This window comes from Peromyscus eremicus, chromosome 9 (assembly GCF_949786415.1).
Source record: "Peromyscus eremicus chromosome 9, PerEre_H2_v1, whole genome shotgun sequence".
NCBI classification, from domain to species: Eukaryota; Metazoa; Chordata; class Mammalia; order Rodentia; family Cricetidae; genus Peromyscus; species Peromyscus eremicus.
In genome coordinates this window covers 1,788,772-1,807,806 of record NC_081425.1, presented here as the reverse complement: position 1 = coordinate 1,807,806, position 19,035 = coordinate 1,788,772, and the positions used below count along the sequence as shown (strand labels likewise).

The 19,035-nt window shown below is 43.7% G+C and overlaps 1 protein-coding gene across 2 annotated transcripts in view; it reads right to left on the bottom strand.

Annotated features, from left to right (window-relative positions):
- Positions 1–19,035, bottom strand: part of Tmtc4 (transmembrane O-mannosyltransferase targeting cadherins 4) — a 62,854-nt gene continuing 43,819 nt past the window's right edge. For both annotated transcript variants that reach the window (XM_059273161.1, XM_059273163.1), the window contains 7 exons: positions 15,755–15,834; positions 15,504–15,611; positions 15,212–15,353; positions 9,662–9,776; positions 8,601–8,713; positions 2,342–2,411; positions 1–1,200 (listed from right to left, as the gene is read on the bottom strand). In XM_059273161.1, coding sequence (XP_059129144.1) covers positions 1,052–1,200; positions 2,342–2,411; positions 8,601–8,713; positions 9,662–9,776; positions 15,212–15,353; positions 15,504–15,611; positions 15,755–15,834 — 777 coding nt within the window. In that variant the 3' untranslated portion in view covers positions 1–1,051. The remainder of the gene's footprint in view (positions 1,201–2,341; positions 2,412–8,600; positions 8,714–9,661; positions 9,777–15,211; positions 15,354–15,503; positions 15,612–15,754; positions 15,835–19,035) is intronic.

Genomic DNA, 19,035 nt, shown 5'->3' with positions numbered 1-19,035 from the left:
AAGTTTGTGTGATAGTTTTACTGCAATAGAAATTACAGAGATTGCATAAATTATTAGGTCAACAGTATATAAAGAAAAAACTAAGTAAACAAATTGTTGTAATCTAAGACAAGGAAAAGCAACGCAGTTTTTAAGAACACCACACAATCCAGAATTTTGATTTCTTCTGTAAAAAAAATTTACCTTTTTGCATTTTCTGGATAGACTAATGTCAGCAGGTACACTATGTGAAATGGAAACCCACTTCACAACAAAAAACATGAAAATACAAGGTACACAGACACGTAGCCCTCTGAACACTGGACAGGACAGAAACCAAGATGTCAGGTGCCTGCTTTTGCCTAGGCACAGCAGGGTACTCTACCAACAATGGCAGTACTTTGTAAATATTATCCTGTGTACTAACATCATCCATGTTGGAACACACACACACACACCCAAAAAGCATAGGAGTCAAAACCTTCCTATGAAAGAAAAAAATATATAGATATACCAGATGTTAAAATTTCCCTTCTTCTTCAATTATTTATCCTGTTCAACACAAAGAAGTAAATAATTTCTTACAAACTTCAATTTATACTGTTGCAAAGAGACTTAAAAAACACCCAAATCTTAATTTACTCTTTCTTGTCATTAAATAAACATGCTAATATACAGACACATTTAGTGCTATGTAAGTTGTAGGAGTCAGCCATGTCTAGGTCACTCTACCTCATCATGACAATTATACCCCAAATGCAGGTTTAACATAAGCAAAAGTTGCTCAAGGTAATTTTTTCTCCTTTATCTGTTTAGTTAAAAAAAGGCTTCATTTTTGGAATTTTAGAATTACATTTGGGTAGTCTGAAAAAATACAATTTCAATGAAAAAATCCTATCACATGCAAGAGTGTATTGCTGGTGCTATAATCGTTTTGCAGGTCTTTGTTTTCCATAGAAAAAAATAACAGTAGAATAAACAAAATGTCTGAAAACTTGAAATGGCTAAGCACAAACGCACAATCTGAACCGAGGCCTCATGTACACACGCACAAACTCAAACACGAGGAAGATCAGACATCTTTCTTCTGCATTTGTTCGAGCTTTCTTCTCAGAAGACGGTAATTCTCCTTGGTGCCTGCTGCCACGGGGTCAAGCTGCAAGGAGATCTCATAGTGTTTCTTGGCCGAGTCGAGATGTCCCCAGCGATGATAAAGCACAGCTGAAATAGCAGGAGATGAATTTGGTTGGAAGAGCTTCTGACTAACTTGCAGGATTCCCAAACACATGCACAAAGAACTATTGTGAAGCCTTTACAGAAATCACTGTTTAAAAAATATTGTTTGTACTGTAAGCTTTATTTATTGTAATCGCACACCCTGGGGAGCAGCCCCTGAATCCCTGCCTGTTACTCATGGGTTATTCTTATTGTTAGATGGCATTCACGTGCTTCCAGAAATGTTATTACAAAAAAGGGCCGTGATTGTTTCAATGCTGCTGTGGAACTTCTAGCTAGTCAGCATGGCACTGAGCTTGGGCTATGTCAAAGTCTACTCTGTTATTATTTCATCCTTTATAAAAAACCTGCAATTTATTTTATTTTTTAAATTTACTTATTTTTATTTTATGTGTATGAGTATTTTGCCTGCTTGTATATATGGTACCACATGCACTTGGTGCCTGATACCTATGGAGGCCAGAAGACATCAGATCCTCTGAAACTGGAGTTACAGATGTTTGTGAGCCTCCACATGGATGCTGAGAACCAAATCTGGGTCCTCTGCAAGAGTAGCCAATATACTTAACTGCTGAGCTGTCTCTATATTCCCAACCTTTCATTTACTTATTTTTTGTTTTTCGAGACAGGGTTTCTCTGTGTAGCTTTGGAGCCTGTCCTGGAACTTGCTCTGTAGACCAGGCTGGCCTCGAACTCACAGAGATCCGCCTGCCTCTGCTTCCCTAGTACTGGGATTAAAGGTGCCTGGCTCCAACCTTTTATTTTAAGTGAAGATTTCCATATACCTTTTGGTGAAATAATAGCTGTGTTTCTAGGTTGAAATCAGGGCTCTCACATTAGAATCAGACTGTAAAATGATGTTACCATAAAGCGCATCTTCAGCACCCTAAATCTGATTGGGGTACGGAATGGTTCTCGCGAGATACTAGAGTGTGAATGTGGCCCCACACGCTGGCAAGCACGCTACACTAAGCTGCCTCATCAGCCCATTTAATAAAAATTCATTTTGAGACAGGATCAATTCAGGTTACCTTTCAAAAATTGCTTTTGCAAAAAAGATTTTATAGACATATACACATAAAATAACACAGAATTTCAATACAATTCAAATGGAAAACTTTCTTACCCAGATTACCATGGTAACTCGCAACATTTGGATTTGCTTTAATTGCCTTGAGGAATAAGGCTTCAGACTCCTAAAAATGAATTACATACAGAAGGTATTATGCACGAAGCAAAAACAATCATCTTATCTTCTAGCATTACTGTTTTGTATCACCATATCCTTTCCAGAAACAGCCTTGCTGAGAAGGGGCTAGAAGAGCTACCAAGAAAGGTGACGGGGCAGCAGACCACAGTGGTGACCAGAGAGAGGGGATGACGAAGCCTGTGAGCTTGCAACCTAGTTCAAATGACTTAATTCAGGGAAGGGAGAAAGGGACAGAGAGGAGAGGATCAAGTTGTTTCAAGACACCCATGAAAGCAGCATGCCCAACCCAAACTGATGACCTCAGTGCAGAGACAAAACACTCAAGGTAGGAGTATGAGCCTGTTTAATCTCCCACAGAAACCCAGAATACCCTTGGCATCCCAGATGAAGCTGCATCCTTCATTCAGCAGCAATTAGCATAGATAATGAGGAAAAAATGGCCACCTATGAAGGGAGCTATCCATTACTCTATAGGACTGTAACCAAACACCCCTGGTGAGCATGGCCTGATTTTCGTACTTCTCCTTACTTGCAGTGGGGTCACTATGAAGCAGAGTGGTGGTTTTCTGAGTGAGCCCAGATGGTCTTTCTGCCTGTAGATAGATGCCAAACCTGTCTACTAGCATTAAGTCTAGGCGTGTCTCCCACACACCTGTTTTGAAAGAGCCAACCTCACTATAACTAGCATCAAAAGCTGAGCTTATACTAACAACCCATGCTGTTGGACTCTTCTGAGTGGACTTCCTGCCCCTCTGAAGTGCAGGAACAGCAGCTTCTTTGCCATGGGATAGCCAATGAGAGTCATGGGAAGCAGGCTGGGGGTTCCAGGTGCAAAACTCTGAACCCACAGAGCTCAGAGAAAACCCAGTCATGTAGAAATATCGTTCAAAAGCAAGTGAATGAAGACATCAGTCTGACAATTAGGATGCCAGTGGTGAGTCAGGGTCCACAACCCAGCTCCAGCAGCTGAACTGCCTTTGCAGAGACCCCCGATGTGTCTGACATTTTAGATAAGCTGTAGAACACCCAAACCAAATGGAAGGTATGGTTTGTTGTGGTTTTTAAGCAGCTATGCTTTTTGGGGTGATTTTTAAACACTTTCATCTAACCCTGAAACTACAGGAGATAAGAGAGACAGACAATGAGATGCTACTTTAAGATGCTCTGAACACTCACACGAGAGTTTGCCGGGGTGGACTGCTGCAGGGGTGAATGGCCCACTTTCTAGGGGTTCCTAGAATGTCCCATTTCCTAACTGCTCAAATGTCAAGCCCATGGCTGTCCCTGGTAATGAGTTGGCGAGCCCAGAGGAGACAGTGATACTGATGGGTGTAGGCGCTTGAGGTGCACACATCCTCAAGTGGCGACTCCTACATGGCAAAGTTGAACGCTGCAAGGGAACCAGAAGATGAAGGAGGAAGCTTGAACCATGTTTCCGAGGCTGGAAACACTGCAGCATGTAAACACAGGGGCATTCCAGAAAGGGCAGGTCTGGGGGCAAGTGAGTATAGGTAGGATCTGCTGCCTCAGGGGTGCTGGGGCTGCTTGAGTGTATGCTTCCACAGCCTTGGACTGTACCTCAGCCTGAGGATGAGCACAGGCCTAGAGGTGTTCAAAGCTCATAACGTGCTCATCCATCCCATCAGCTTTTAATGGCCATGTTCAAGAAAGACTTTATAAACTGGTCCATGGAGAGATCTGGATGCTTCTAAACACAGGCAATGTGTTGGTTTGTATTACCAAATAGATTCAACCCTCATTCAACTGGAGATTTTGTTTATTAACACACAGAAAAAGTAATGTACTCTTCTGAAGTACATTATACACTGCATTTAACAAAGGTTTGGAGCTGGGAATGGCTCTAATTTGGGTCTTTAAGAACAAGTGGAGATCTGGGTGGAGAGATCTGGAAGGCAAACATCTCAAGAGCAACAGGTCCTTAAACCTGAGCCAGAGCCCTCCTAAGGGCCATCTTGTATCCTGTATGACTCAGGGAGGGGAAGGGGGGCAGTGTGACGTGAAGATCACCTTCCTTCAGATTCACTCAGGCAAAAGTCAGTACAACTGGTAGCTTGTGGCTCACACCCCTACCACGGGGTAGTCTGCCTTTGAACTAACAGAGTATGACCCCCAGGCTCAGAGCCTGTGCCTGTAATAGTTAAGTAGCTGAGACCGAGTAAAACTTTCACTTTTTAGTACCTATATTTCTAGAAATGACATATTACCTTTTAAACACATTTATCTGTATTTAAAATATATTCAAGGGCTGGAAAGATGGCTCAGCAGTTGAACACACTAGTTGCTTTTGCAGAAAACCCAGGTTAGATTCTAAGCACTCACATGGCCTCTCACAACCATCTGTAACTCTAACCCCTAGGGGATAGGATATCTTCTGGTTTCCATGGGCACTGCACACGTGTGGAGCACAGAGACACAAGCATTGCACACGTGTGGTGCACAGAGACACAAGCATTGCACACGTGTGGTGCACAGAGACACAAACATTGCTCACACGTGGTGCACAGAGACACAAGCAGGTAGAACACTCACACATAAAACAAAAAGGTTACATTTTTTAAATTTTTTTTGTTTTTTTGAGACAGAGTTTCTTTGTAGTTTTGGTGCCTGTCTCGATCTCGCTCTGTAGCCCAGGCTGGCCTCGAACTCACAGAGATCTGTATGGCTCTGCCTCCCGAATGCTGGGATTAAAGGCATGAGCCACTGCCGCCCGGCTAAAAGGTTAAAAATTTAAAATATCTTTTAAAAAGAAGCATCAGCTGGGATGAGGTGCACACCTGTACTTGGGGGACTGCGACAAGAGGAGGGCAGAATGCCAACCTGAGCTACACAACAAAATATAGCCAAGACTCAGTCTGGTAAATAAACAGATATAAATAAATAAACAAAAAACATCAAACAAATCAGGTAGAACCTACATGAGAAAAACCGAAGAATTCTTAACAGTGTGACACACATGACTGCTGTGGGATGGTCTGTATGTCAAATCTATTGCTCTGATTGGTCAATAAATAAAACACTGATTGGCCAGTGGCCAGGCAGGAAGTATAGGCGAAACTAACAGAGAGAATTGAGAGAACAGGAAGGCGGAAGGAGACACTGCCAGCCGCCGCCATGACAAGCAGCATGTGAAGACATTGGTAAGCCATGAGCCACGTGGCAAAGTATAGATTTATAAAAATGGATTAATTTAAGATATAAGAACAGTTAGCAAGAAGCCTGCCATGGCCATACAGTTTGTTAGCAATATAAGTCTCTGTGTTTACTTGGTTGGGTCTGAGCGGCTGTGGGACTGGCGGGTGACAGAGATTTGTCCTGACTGTGGGCCAGGCAGGAAAACTCTAGCTACACATGACCACTCTCTCACTGTGGTGTGCTCTTAAACCCTAGGGCAGAGGAATGAGCAATGCAGAAAAAGAATGGCTGGGAAGTATCACAGTAAGCTCTGAACATCACTTCTGCCCTTCTCCACTAGCCCAGAATTGGAGATTAACATGAATTTCAATAGGTTTAAAATGATTCATAGAGAGTCACTTAGTGATCATTCAACTCATCATTTTGTATGCATGTATTTACCATCCAATAGGTACAAATTCCACCCTCGTGCGTGTTCTCCTATCGCGAGGCCAGAAGTCGAGCAGACTGCTGTCTTCACTTTACACAAGAACAGACTGAGGCACGGACAGGGGAGTGTCTGCTGTCAGGCTCAAGGGCTCCTGCACAAGCACTAGAACCATTCAACACATTAGACACCCTTTCTGCATACCCAAGCTGCTAGCAGGCTGAGGAAACCTGCATCCTGATGCTGATGAGAAACTCATCTGGTCATTTTATGACTACAAGCCTGAGGACCTGAATCTGTATCCCGGGACCCACGCAAAAGCGGGTACTGTGCTGGGGAGGCCGAGACGGGTCCTGGAATTTCTCTGGATTCAGCTCAGACTCTCAAAAAAATAAGGTAGACAGTGACTGCAGAAGATCTTACATCAGCCTCTGACTCCGGCCACATACATATGTGCAAACACACATACATGCACACACACACACACACACACACACACACACACACACACACACACAACAAGTAAGAGAAAACCAGCAAGGTTCATAAGTGACAAATAAGTTGTCTAGGATGCAGACTCCCAATCCCTGGGCTGCAAGATGAGCCTACTCCAACCCTGTGAGTCTCCACTACACCGCACCCCGCTTTTCCTACTGTGTCTGCCCAGGGTTCTGTCAGGAGACAGCCAACATCAAGCAGGACAGGGCATCCTGTAGCCCAAGAACAAAAGATTCTCTTCCTATTGTGACAGAAAAGCTACACAAATGTTTACATTCCAAATCCTTAACTTAAAAGAAAAAAAAAATATCAACTGCTGGCCCATGGCTGGACTTGGCTGGCTGACCCCTGGCTGGAAAACTCCCATTATGCTCCCTGCTGGTAGCTGCCCAAGAGCTCAAAATGAACTCCTTATTTCAGATTTCATCTCGTTTCCTTATCATAGGCTCAGAACTCTGGCCTTGACCATTACCATGAAAAACGTGTAAAGATAAGGTGACTGACAGCTCCATTGTGCTATATGGAGTATTTTCTACTATGGTGGTTGGGGGATGTGAACAGGAAGCCAAATGAACCCTAGGTTCAATTCCTATAATAGAACTCGCACTTTACAGACTGTAGGATGATAGAAAAGAAATCAATACAATGTTACAGAATTGGCGTCCTGAAGAAGGCTGTTGCTGGGCCAATGGAGAACCAAGTCCCCCGACTTGTCCTTGCTGACAACCACACCCTTTCCCCCATGTTGAGGTACAAAAAATTAAAACAGAGCATTTCCAAAGCCACTTTTTAGTACAAAAGCTAGAACTAAAAATGTATAGTGAAACCTAAATTCACCAACACTCAAAAATGATAGAAACATGAGAGACAGTTTACAGAAAATTAAACCAATAATGATGTGTAATGAACACAAGGAAATGACAATAGAGTTATTAATTAATGCATGAGTAGTGTTCTCTAAAGGAAAAAATTAATTGCTACGGTTATGCCTTGAATCATATCCATGGCCTCAGGGTGTTCAAAATAACACATAGCTGCTATAATTTTGAAATAAAATTATTCAGAATAAAATGTTAACATGAAATATTAATAAAATATTAATTAGTATTTTAAGTAGTAACTCAAATATCTATCAGCCCCCAATCCTAAAATATTTCTTCCACCAAAGGTCATGGGATTGTTTCTCAAAGTACCTCCAAGGATTTCTGTGTGGGGTGCCCAGGATGCCAGTTAGAAACAAATATCCCCTGACTTAACCCACTCCAGGCTGATTCTCCTGGGGAGGAATCGGTGTTAACAAGCTCCCTCAACAGTTCTGATGCATAAAATCCAAGTGTGGGGTCAGCAGTCCCATGGACCCACAGTTCCCTGAAGTACACAGGGAGTGAGGCCAGCTAACCACTTGTCACTCTTCAAAACCTGAGTGGAAGAGGTGTGTGTGTGTGTGTGTGTGTGTGTGTGTGTGTGTGTGTGTGTGTGTGCATTCGTGCATGCAAGCACGCAAGTGAGTGTGTATGTGTTTGTGGGGCTGGAGGTCAAGTCCAGAACCTCAGACATCCTAGGCAAGCCCTCTATCACGGAGCTACATCTCAGTGCCAGAGTAACCTTGTGGTTTTCATTGGTCAAAAACCTCTAGGGCCTTGCTGATGACATGTAATTCAGAAGAGGAGAAACCTTGGCAGCAGTGGGAACTAGCTACATAAAATACAAAAGATAGTACCCACAGACAACCCTAGTACTCCTGACCTACTGCAAGGGACAGGGTCAGACTCTTCATGCAGAGGGGGAGGGGGACACCCTGGGAGGGATGATACCAGCCATGTAGCACAGCACAGACCAGCAGCTCATCCTAGTTACGCTCCCTGCCTGGGTTTCTGTTCCCTCTCCACAAGAACAGGCCTGTTTCTGATGAGAAAGAGCACTGGGTTTGACCCCCATGTCCCTCTGTTAGGCAACTTCTTCAGGAAACAATCTGACCAAGAACTCCCCTGGTGTTCCTCTGGCTTAGCTCTTGATTGAACTGGGTATAAGAAACCCTGCCGGCTCCTGTCAGCTGCTGGACTAACTGCAGGATATCAAGTCCTGTGGTTTACGCACCTTGTATTTCTGAGATTTTCCCAGCACATTTGCCAAGGAGAACATAAGAGAGTGATCATTAGGAATTAATTCCAGTGCTTCTCTTCCGACCGCTTCAGCCTGGGCTAAATTACCTGGGAGGAGAAATAAAAACCACATCAATATCGTACTTGTGCCTTCAGGTCTCTAGAGAAGGACTTACATGCATTATACATGATCATGAAGACACTTCTCGAAAAGACCCAACCAGAACATGTGAGGACACACCACAACCTGGTGAGTGGAAGAGCCGTGGTAACTCAGCTCAATTCTGACAGAAGAGGTAAATACCTTTCCATGACATTCTAGAAAGCCACGTTTAAATTTTCTCCCAGATACCAGTTATACAGTGATTTTCATCACATTATGTTCAGATATGTCAGAGGAAACTTCATTTTCTAGAAAGACGGACATTAGTATTATTGTGTGTGTCAGGGTATTGCATGTGCATGTGGTGAGAAGTCAGTATCCTCAAGCTCTCCACCTTACTTTTTGAGACAGGGACAGGGTCTCTCACTGAGCTTGGAGCTTTCTAATTAGGTTAGTCTAGCTCGTTAGTGAACCGCAGGGATCCTCCTGTCTCTACCTCCCCAGTGCTGGGGTTATAGGTATTTGCCATCATGCCTAGGCTTTTCATGTGGGTACATAGGGTAGACCTCAGGTCCTTATGCTTGCACATATTCTACTGATTGAGCATCTTACCTGCCCCTATAAAAAAGACATTTTTGTAACACCGAGTAACACCATATTAATTTTCTTCCTCCCTTCTTCCCTTCTTCCCCTGCTTACAATCTCACTATGTCATCCTGACTGTCCTTAAACTCAGAGATCTGCCTGCCTCTGCCTCCCAAGTGCTGGGATTAAAGGTGTGCACCACCACACCCATCTTATTTATTTTTTAAACTGAAGCAATAGCACTAGTCTCTGTGCCCTGTTAGCCTGTGGAGATGACCCTGGTTTACATGCCCCGAGTGCCCTGTGTGAATGACATTGGCCCACAGAACTGGATGGTGGGACACTCGTCATCTCGTTCTCCTTTGCACCTGTGTTGTCCAGGAGTATGATCATGTTGTTCCATGCCAGGCTGTGCTCCGGCTTCAGTACGGTGGCATTTCTCCATGCATTCAATGCATCCACATGGCGATTTAGATCTGCATACTGAAAACAAAATACCCCCCAAAGTCAATAGTCCAACTCTTCTGTCTTTTTCTCTTTCTACAATATTACTAACAAAGATAGACAAAGTCCCACAAAACAAACAGGAACCACCACCTTACTTGCACTACGGAGCTTCTAGTTTTTCCTATCAACCCATGTACTTGAAAAAACTGCCCCAATGAAGTAGATGCCGTCACAACCCCCTTTTATAGATGTAACAACTGAGGTGACAGGGACACGTGTGACCTGCTTAGCCACACATCTAGAGATGGAAGGTCGGGGATTAGAACCAGGTGGCCTGGGTCCTGATCTAAGAAGCATAACTGTACAACCTGTTATTTGCTGATCACTGTTATGAAATCACATTTCAAGCTACTGAGAAATACTATTTTTCTTCCTTTCCAGAAAGGCGCCTATAGTCCGTATATAAAGTATTATTTACAAGAGTAAATGAGTATTTTATGTAACTAGAAAGTTGTAGTGAGATGGGGAGATGGCTCCATGGGTCAAGTGCTTACTCATCCTCAGCACTCACACAAAATCCAGCCTGTTGGCACACACATGCAACCCCAGAACAGAGCAGGGGACAGAGATTGGTGGACCCCAGGAGGTGACTCGCCAGCTAGTCTAGTTGGAATGGCAAGGCCTGAAACGGTCAGAGACCTACCCTGCCTCAAAAGATGAGGAGGAGAGCCAGAGAGGAAGATACCCAAAATTGAGTTTTGGCCTCCATATGTGGACACACAGGTTCATCTCTCTCCTCTCCTCTCCCGCCTCCACCTTCACTCTTCCTCCCTCCTCCCTCCTTTCCTCTCCCTCCTCTCCCCTTCCACACACCACAGAAGTGGGAGATGGGGGCAGGCTAGAGCACATACGCATGCTCTATGCCTAATTTGCTTGTGAGGAATGGTTTGGAAACCTCTTATGAATATGTAAACTCAAGATAAAAATATGAGCCATTCAGATATATTTTGGAAACTCCTTGGAAAAGACCCACACAGTCATGTAAAATCCCTCAGCAGTTTGGATACTCTTTGCTGTTCAGGAAGGAGAGAATTGACTTTGCACATGTGACCACCTGCATGTGGGGCCCAAGTACATCTCATCTGAATGGACACCTTCCTGGGAACTCTGCACAAAGTTCAAATGAAGAAGTCTATAGCAGCTTAGGTGATTACTTTCCTGCTAACTAAGCACATTTTCCACTGGACAACAGAAATATGTTGACTTGTCCTATGGTCCACACAACAAATAGGCGACATAAGGTTTAACGAATTATGAAAACATTTACAAATACCTTTTCGTTAAAGATGTCAGAATTTCTCAAATTTCCCATGAGGCTTAGAACAGCAGGTTGCAATATTTTATCCTTTAAAACCATTAGGAAATGGTATAAAAATCAAATAAATAGGGCTGCTTAAATACACTAAATGTTAAACTTGGTCTCTGCATTGGATGTGTCTTCAGTTCTCCAGTGTGTAACACACCTGTGAGTCACCTGGACAGTCAGTGGTTTACATTCTAAACTCCTCCCACAACACAAGTCTTCATGTTTCCAACACTTGGGAGAGTGGACCCTTGCCTCGACTAGGGAACACAATAGAGCTGGCCCTAATGGTGCACGTGTGGGAGAGCTGACCCCGAGGATGTAAAAGCAGAACTGGCTCCACCTCTAGCTCCACAACACAGGGCAGTAACAGGATATCCAGGAAGAGTCCTGGTGAGGGCCCAGCGTCAATAGTGTAATAGAAACCAGAGGCTCGAACCAGACCAATGACTGCAGTGAACACTTGCAAGCAAAGACAAAGAGCTTTACTGCGTGACTCACTGTGCCACACTGCAGCTTCCATGGTGAGAATTTTAATTTTTTCCCTTTTTATTTTTTTATTTTTTTCTCTTAAATTTTGTCTTATTTGGGGGGAGGACGTTGGATGTAAAGGGACAGAGAAATGAATGGGATAAAGAAACATGATGCAAAAGGCACACAATAAATAAAAAGAAAAACAAAACTAAAACAGAGAGCCGTGGTGATTTAGTACTCAGCAGGGAGTAGAGGTGTTATTCACCTACCAGTCCTTCATGCATCCCCTTTACCACTGACCCCTTGACACACTTTTGCCAGCCTCAGAAGGACAAGGACAGAGAAGCACGCTTTTCACCCAACTCTCATCCTGCCCTTCTCCTCCTCCCCACCTCCCCTCCACTGTCCCAGGCCTGGAAGCAGTGGTCTTTCCTCCATATCTTAGCTTCTTCTGAGTTCAGTTCTCCTTCTATCCACATGCTTCCCCAAACCTATGGGTTTCTTTTAATTATTAATCTCTGCATCAATATATTTTGTTCTTCCCACAACTGTCTGACCAAGTCCTTCTAAGGCTTAGCATATTTTCTCTTTTCTAAAGCCCATGACTGACAGAGATGACCAACTTCTGCACAGTGAACAGTCCCCAGCACTCCTCCAAGCCACTATGACCACCACCCTCAAGGATCAGCACCATGTCCTAAATAACCCAGCTCTTCCTATTTCCTCTATAATTGCACAGTATCCTCTTCTTATCAGAGTCCACAAATCAAAGCAAGTATCTGTCTCCCATTATAAAAAACATGACTTCTAAAACAGACACCTTGAAGTTATTAAATTCCTCTTACTTGCAGATATATAAATGGGCTGGTTGAGCTGTTAAAGATTAAGCCTTAATGCTTTTAAGCTGTCAAGAGCAAAAGCTGGATAATCAAACCACAATGGAGAGTAAGAACCTTATGCAACAGGCCCTGTGGTAACACCATTTCAGGGCAGCACAAGAGGTAAACAACACTGAGGTATCCATTGTTTCAGGGCTATGATGGATCATCCCAGAGAAAGCATCATGAAGTCCAAGACTAGAGTTCACCATCCAAGCTTGTATTTTATGTTCTGTGTTCTTGGATGCTATTCCTACTGGGGCTCATTTAGCATAAATTCTGTTTTCCAAATTCCAAGGAATAACAGTGACAGGCAGTGAGTAGGGAGGAAATGTAGAGTAGAACTTTAATGTGGAAGTTGCAGGTGGATATACTTGCTTTGCAAGCAATAACCTAAAAGGAGCTACCTCTAGAAGAGAGGAAATACCAAAGACCTCACAAGGACCAAATCTAATGTCATTTAAGTACTAGTTTAACTGACCCAGCAAACAGACAGTAACTCCACCTCCATGCACAGATTTAGGTGAACACATCTGCTCCCTCCAAGCAGCACTTTCTCCCTTTGTCAATTCTGAGGACTTGCCTTGCTTTGTATGTGATTGAGGTTTGGGTCTCTACTCACATTATCATGAGGTTTCTAAAGTGCCCTCCACCCCTGCATATCCCTAGATGAGCTTCAGTACTTCTCAGCAAAGAAGTTTGTATCATTATAAAGCATGCACTTTGAAATGTGAAAGCACACAGGGCCCAGTAGTCATGGAGACAGCTGATGAGGACAAGAGAACATCATGCTCGATCTTTGCTCAAATCTCTTGTTCCCTGGGGTCAGTCATGCTGCTGTCACCCCCTAGGGTGCCCTGGAGGAAGTAACTCCTGTTTTTAAACACTGGAGTAGACTTTAGAGATGGTGTCTTCCTACTGTACTTAACAACTATAACAAGGCTAGTGTTTTTTAAATAAAAATATGCAAGCCACGTCATTCTAAAATTTATGATATAAGCATTATCTGCCCACTTAAAGCGACTTGTCAGTGTCAGGGGCACAGAGGTCCTTGTGCCCACAGGTCACTAGAGAAACCTGGTATGTAAAGCGCAAAGGGGCCTCTTCTCAATGGAGGACATAAAATACATGTTCTCCTCCTACCCAGAAGGCTGCGAGTGGATTTTTGTTAATGACCTGGTGACCTTTTTGCTATCTGTGAAGGCAAACCTCACCCACCTTTTGCTAGAGTCAGACCTCATTCAAATTCCCCAGAATGATTAACCCAGACTCTTCCCTCCCTAGACCATTACCCATGCTTAGGGTAGATGTCACGTGCACTTTATGGCCTGCTGACCTCTATGCTATCAGTCAGAGACCACACTAGATTCTAGGCCTTTCAGCTATGGAACATACCCTCAAGGTCACATACTCTTTGTAAAGGAGTTTCTATGTAGTCATTCCTTAAGCTTTATTGTGCGCCTGGAATTGGACTGATTGTTGCCTGCAAACCTTTTCCCAAATACGCTGACAGTGAACCGGCTGGCATTAGACTCCTGGAAGTCTGATCCAGGTTGACATCTCTTGCCCAGGTTTGCTTCCCTGTATGATGCCTGCAGGGACCCCCTCAGTCTATCATGAGAAAGTCAGTCCTACTGCTCATTGCCATGTGTCTCACCATTTTATTTCCTCTGTTCATTCTACCTGTGCAGTTCACAAAATCCTGGCACATCATTCCAGAAACAAACACATTAAAGGCCAAAGTTATTTATATCATGGTAAAAATGCAACTTCCTATTAAAAAAAACCCAAATGTCCAATGTTTTTTGGGTTGCCCTTCTGCTTTGACATGGTCTTCAAGTCAAAGTTCAGAGTTCAGGGAGGTCTGCTTCCCAGAGACAGGGGGATATTTATTATCTTTGATAGAAAATACAAATGTTATATGGAACTTCTGAATTATCAAATATGAGTTGAGGTGGTTATTTGGATGAGTAAATAATGTGGGGCAACTACTGGTTTTGTTTACCAAGGACGGCATAAAATGAAAATGCTTCAGGGATTTCAAATGAAGATAAACAAACTTTTTTTTTTTAAGAGCCTGTGGATGCTACCTACTTGTGAAGCTGTACACTCTTTTTTAAATGTCCCATCACTGTGCATACAATCCAGTTTGACTCAGATGGACAAAAAGTATTTCCCTTATCAATTTCACCTAGTAAATCTAATGACTCCTGTTTAAAGAATTATGCTATTTGGGTCATTATTTTCTTTGTCAAGAAAATTAAGAGCAATCAGATTGCCTTAAATATTCTGTCAACAACCAGAAATATAGATTAATTCAAACATCTTACTTTTTATTTCCACTAAGTAACTGCAAGGCCCTTTCAGATAAATGCTCTAACCAGAATGTCCCCTTGCAAAAGAAGAGACCTGCTCCCTTGGGGAAAGAGAACAAGGAAGCTCAGAAATCAGTTACAGGCTTGTTTTTAAATATTAAGTTTCTATTCAATTCTTGTTTTAAAAACAAAACAAAACAGAAAAAAAACAATGTTTATCAGGAAGTGAGCCCTTGGAGTATGTTTCCCAGGGCAGAGGGATGTACAGAATTTTCATTTAATCTATTGTCTTTGTGATACTTTAGCAGTACATACAAGGAAATCAGATCACTACTTTGAAATGAGATAAACACATATGGAGGACTTTTATAATGTGGAACGTCCTGGAGGGGTGTAAGAGGGCTGTTTCAGGTGATGGAAACTGGGGCAGCCTGCCCTTACCAGCCGCCCAAGGTTGTAGTAGCAGTCTGGGTATTTCCGCCTGTGTTTAATTGCTGTCCGGTAGCTTTGCTCTGCCGCCTCGAACCGTTTCAGGCTATTCTGAACTATGCCCAAATTCATCCACGCAGCTGCAAAGTCTGGCCTGGAAAAGCATATTTTACAAAAGATAAAAAAGAAAAAGAGAAGATTAGATGACTGCCCAAATCCAGAGATGCACTCTTTGTCCTTGGCAGAAAGCTAAGAAAAACAAAAAAAACAAAAAAAACAAAACAAAACAAAAAAAAACGCTTACTGAATTTGAACAGCCAATGACAGCAGCGCTTCAGCTTCCTGGAGCTCATTCCTTTCTTTTAAGATATTCCCGAGGTTATTCATGGCATGAACGTACTTGGGATTTAGTCTGGAAATGGAGGGAAAAGCCAAACAGACTGTTACTGCTCATCTGTTTTCACCCAACACTTAGAAATCAGCCAAGATCAAACAGTCTTTCAGGGAAGAGTCAGGCATCTCGGAAAGTGAAGATCCACGCACACATGTGTGTACCTGACTGCTTCCCGGTAATATCTGATGGCCGCTGTTTGGTTGCCTTGGTCAGCCAGGTTTTTGCCAATGTTGTAGTGAACCTGAAAACACAGATGACAATTTGGCTATCAGCACACAGACTTCTTTGTTCAGAGCCGGACATATAATGAATCTTCTAACTGAAGACAGAAGGGAAAGGAATTTAAAACAAAACAAAACAAAAAATATCCGCAAGAACTAAAAGGCCCTGTGTGTGTGGGGGGGGTGGTCACAGGCTCATGTAAGAAGCTGTAAGAACAGACCACAAGTCAGGGGGCAGTAAGCAGACACAGCTGTGAATGTGACAGGAAGGAAAATGGCTGTATCACCCCCAGAGAAAACCAGAAAGTCCCAAAACTAAGCTGTCTGCGAAGCCCCATGTCCTCCTCTCTCACAAGCCAGTCATCTACAGACCTGAGACAGAAGTAATAGTTCTATCATTTCCCCAAATCCAGTCCTTTCTGGTCCCACGTATTCTTCAGGGAGCACTGCAAGCATTTTACCCCCTGCATCGTGAGTGGGGTGTTTTTGTTCCCATCCCCAAATTCATACAAAGGCATCCTAACTCCTGACCTGAGGAGTTAGATGGTGGGGACTTTGGAAGGTGAATAAGTCATAAAGTTGGGTCTCCCTCACATTCCTAATCATGTTAGGGTCTCATTGAAAAGATGGCTGTCCCTGAACCAGAAGAGGATCCTTCCCAGGCACCACTACTCACAGGTGCCTTCACTGTGGGCTCCCTAGCCTCCACAGTGTTGAGAAGTAAAAATCTACTATTAAAACCCAGCCCACAGTGTTCTCTTATGGCAGCCTAAACTAAGAAGGTACTAAATAACATCGACCATCCCTCATCCTTCAGGCAGTGACTGATGATGACTGAGTAAGGCACTGTACCAGCAGCTGGGGACAACATGGGGGCAAAAGCCCAAAGTCCTGTCTCACAGCACCCCTGGCTAATCACTACACTACTACCTCGGTGCCCATGTCACTGCTGCCAGGGCTGCGCAGGAAAGGGTAAGTCCTAGTTTCAGAGAGCCCGTGGAAAAGTCCTAGCTACTAGGGAAAGGTTTGCCATGGAGGATGCCCTGGGAAGAAGAGGCAACCCACGCAGAGTGCAGAGATGAAAGGAAGCCGATGTTGGGACAGGAGGCTGAGGGTTGCTGGAGTGCTGAGGGCAGGGATTCACGTTGGCCAGGAGCAGCTAGGCAACAACAGGTTGTTGAGGCACTGCTTGAGAGCAAGGTCAGTGTACTTGGGCTGTCATGGCAAGATGCCACCAATTGGGTGTCACAAAGCGCTGCTGGTCTCAGTTCTAAAGTCTAAGCCTGAAGGAGAGGCTCTTCTAGCCTGGCTTCGGTCTGTGGGTGTTTGTTGGTGATCAGACACCTGCTGCTGTTCACACACCATCCCACTTCCCTGTCTCCATGTCTTTTCTCTACCCTGATGTAAGTCCTGTCTTCCTGCTTCCCTTTGGTATAACAAAATGCTACAGGCTGCCAATTTTTAATACAGAAATGTATTTTGCTCAGTTTAAGAGAGAGACTGTGAAGTCTAAGGGCTGTCCCTGATGATTAACTCAGAACACAGTAGAAGCTATCATATGATAAGACAGTGGGTGTATGTTATGTGTTCTGGCATTTCCTTCGGAGAAGGTCACTTCTGGTTTATTATAACAGTGTGCAGGACAAGTCTCTCTCCTTATGAAGCCACATCCTCATGTCTTCATCAAGCCTCAATTGAGGGCTGGCAGCAAACACCTTTACCTACTAACTCACCTTGTTGGTCTTAAAAAGGTTAATTTATATGATGAGAGTTTTATGTACATTAAGAATGAAAGAGAAGTCAGGCAGTGGTGGCACACACCTTTAATCCCAGCACTCAGGAGGCAGAGGCAGGCAGATCTCTGTGAGTTTGAGGCTAGCCTGGTTTACAAAGTGAGTTCTAGGACATCCAGGGCTATGCAGAGAAACCCAGTCTTGAAAAACCAATAAACAAACAAGAATGAAAGAGAACATGAGATAATCTGTGGTGGTATTGTGTTCCCCAAAATATTGTGCACCCTAATAAACTTACCTGGAGTCAGAGACAGAACAGCCACTAGATACAGAGGCTAGAAAATGGTGGCACTCACAACTTTAATCCTAGCATTCCAGAGGCAGAAATCCCTCTGGATCTCTGTGAGTTCAAGGCCACATTGGAAACAGCCAGGCATGGTGACTCACGCCTTTAATCCCAAGAAGTGAGCCTTTAATCCCAGGGAGTGATGGCAGAAAGCAGAAAGGTATATAAGGCATGCAGACCAGGAACTAGAAGCATGTGGCTGGTTAAGCATTTGGCTGGTTAAGCTTTCAGGCTTTCGAGAAGCACAGTTCAACTGAGATCCATTCTGAATGAGAGGACTCAGAGGCTTCCAGTCTGAGGAAACAGGACCAGCTGAGGAACTGGTGAGGTGAGGTAGCTGTGGCTTGTTCTGCTTCTCTGATCTTCCAGCATTCACCCCAATAACTGGCCTCAGGTTTGATTTTATTAATAAGTACCTTTAAGATTCATGCTACAATAATCATTAATGAGTAAAGAAGGCATTTGCAAAGAAGATTGAAGAAACAGGACTCATGGTTGAAAATCAACGAGAAATTCTTAACCATTTTTGAATGAGGACATCTGGAGGGGGGGGTGATGCAGAGTATTTTCTGTTATGCATGGTCTCAGAATATATTGCAGAGAAATGTCAGGTGTGGTGGTGCATGCCTGCAATGCTAGCACTTGGTAAGCACTGGCAGAAGGATCAGATTAAGGTCATCTTTGGCTACACAGAAAGTTCAAAGCCAGTTAGGGCTACTTGAGACCTCATCTCAAAAACACCATTAAAACAAAAACAAAAAAAAGGGGAGCTGGGACCTAGACTTGAAAAACAGGATGGCCTTGGCCCGAGAACATCATCCGAGGTCTCAACTGACAATCAAAAGCTCTTCCCAGAACCATAAAAACCAGAGGTAATCCCAGGACGGGATGAACACCACCATACATCACCTTATACTGAGGGCCACCAAGATCTGACATGCTCCTGGCCAATACCTTCTCCCCACAGCAGTTCTGAGCTGAGGGAGTTGCCTCCCCTTCTGAGCTGATAAGCTGCTTTGGTGTTAAGCATCTTATTAGAAACCATGAGGCTGCATCTGAACCCCATTTCCTAAGCCCAGTTCTTACCACAGTACACCTGCTTCCCAGGTGCTGGGTGAAGATGGCTGATTGTTTTAGGCCAC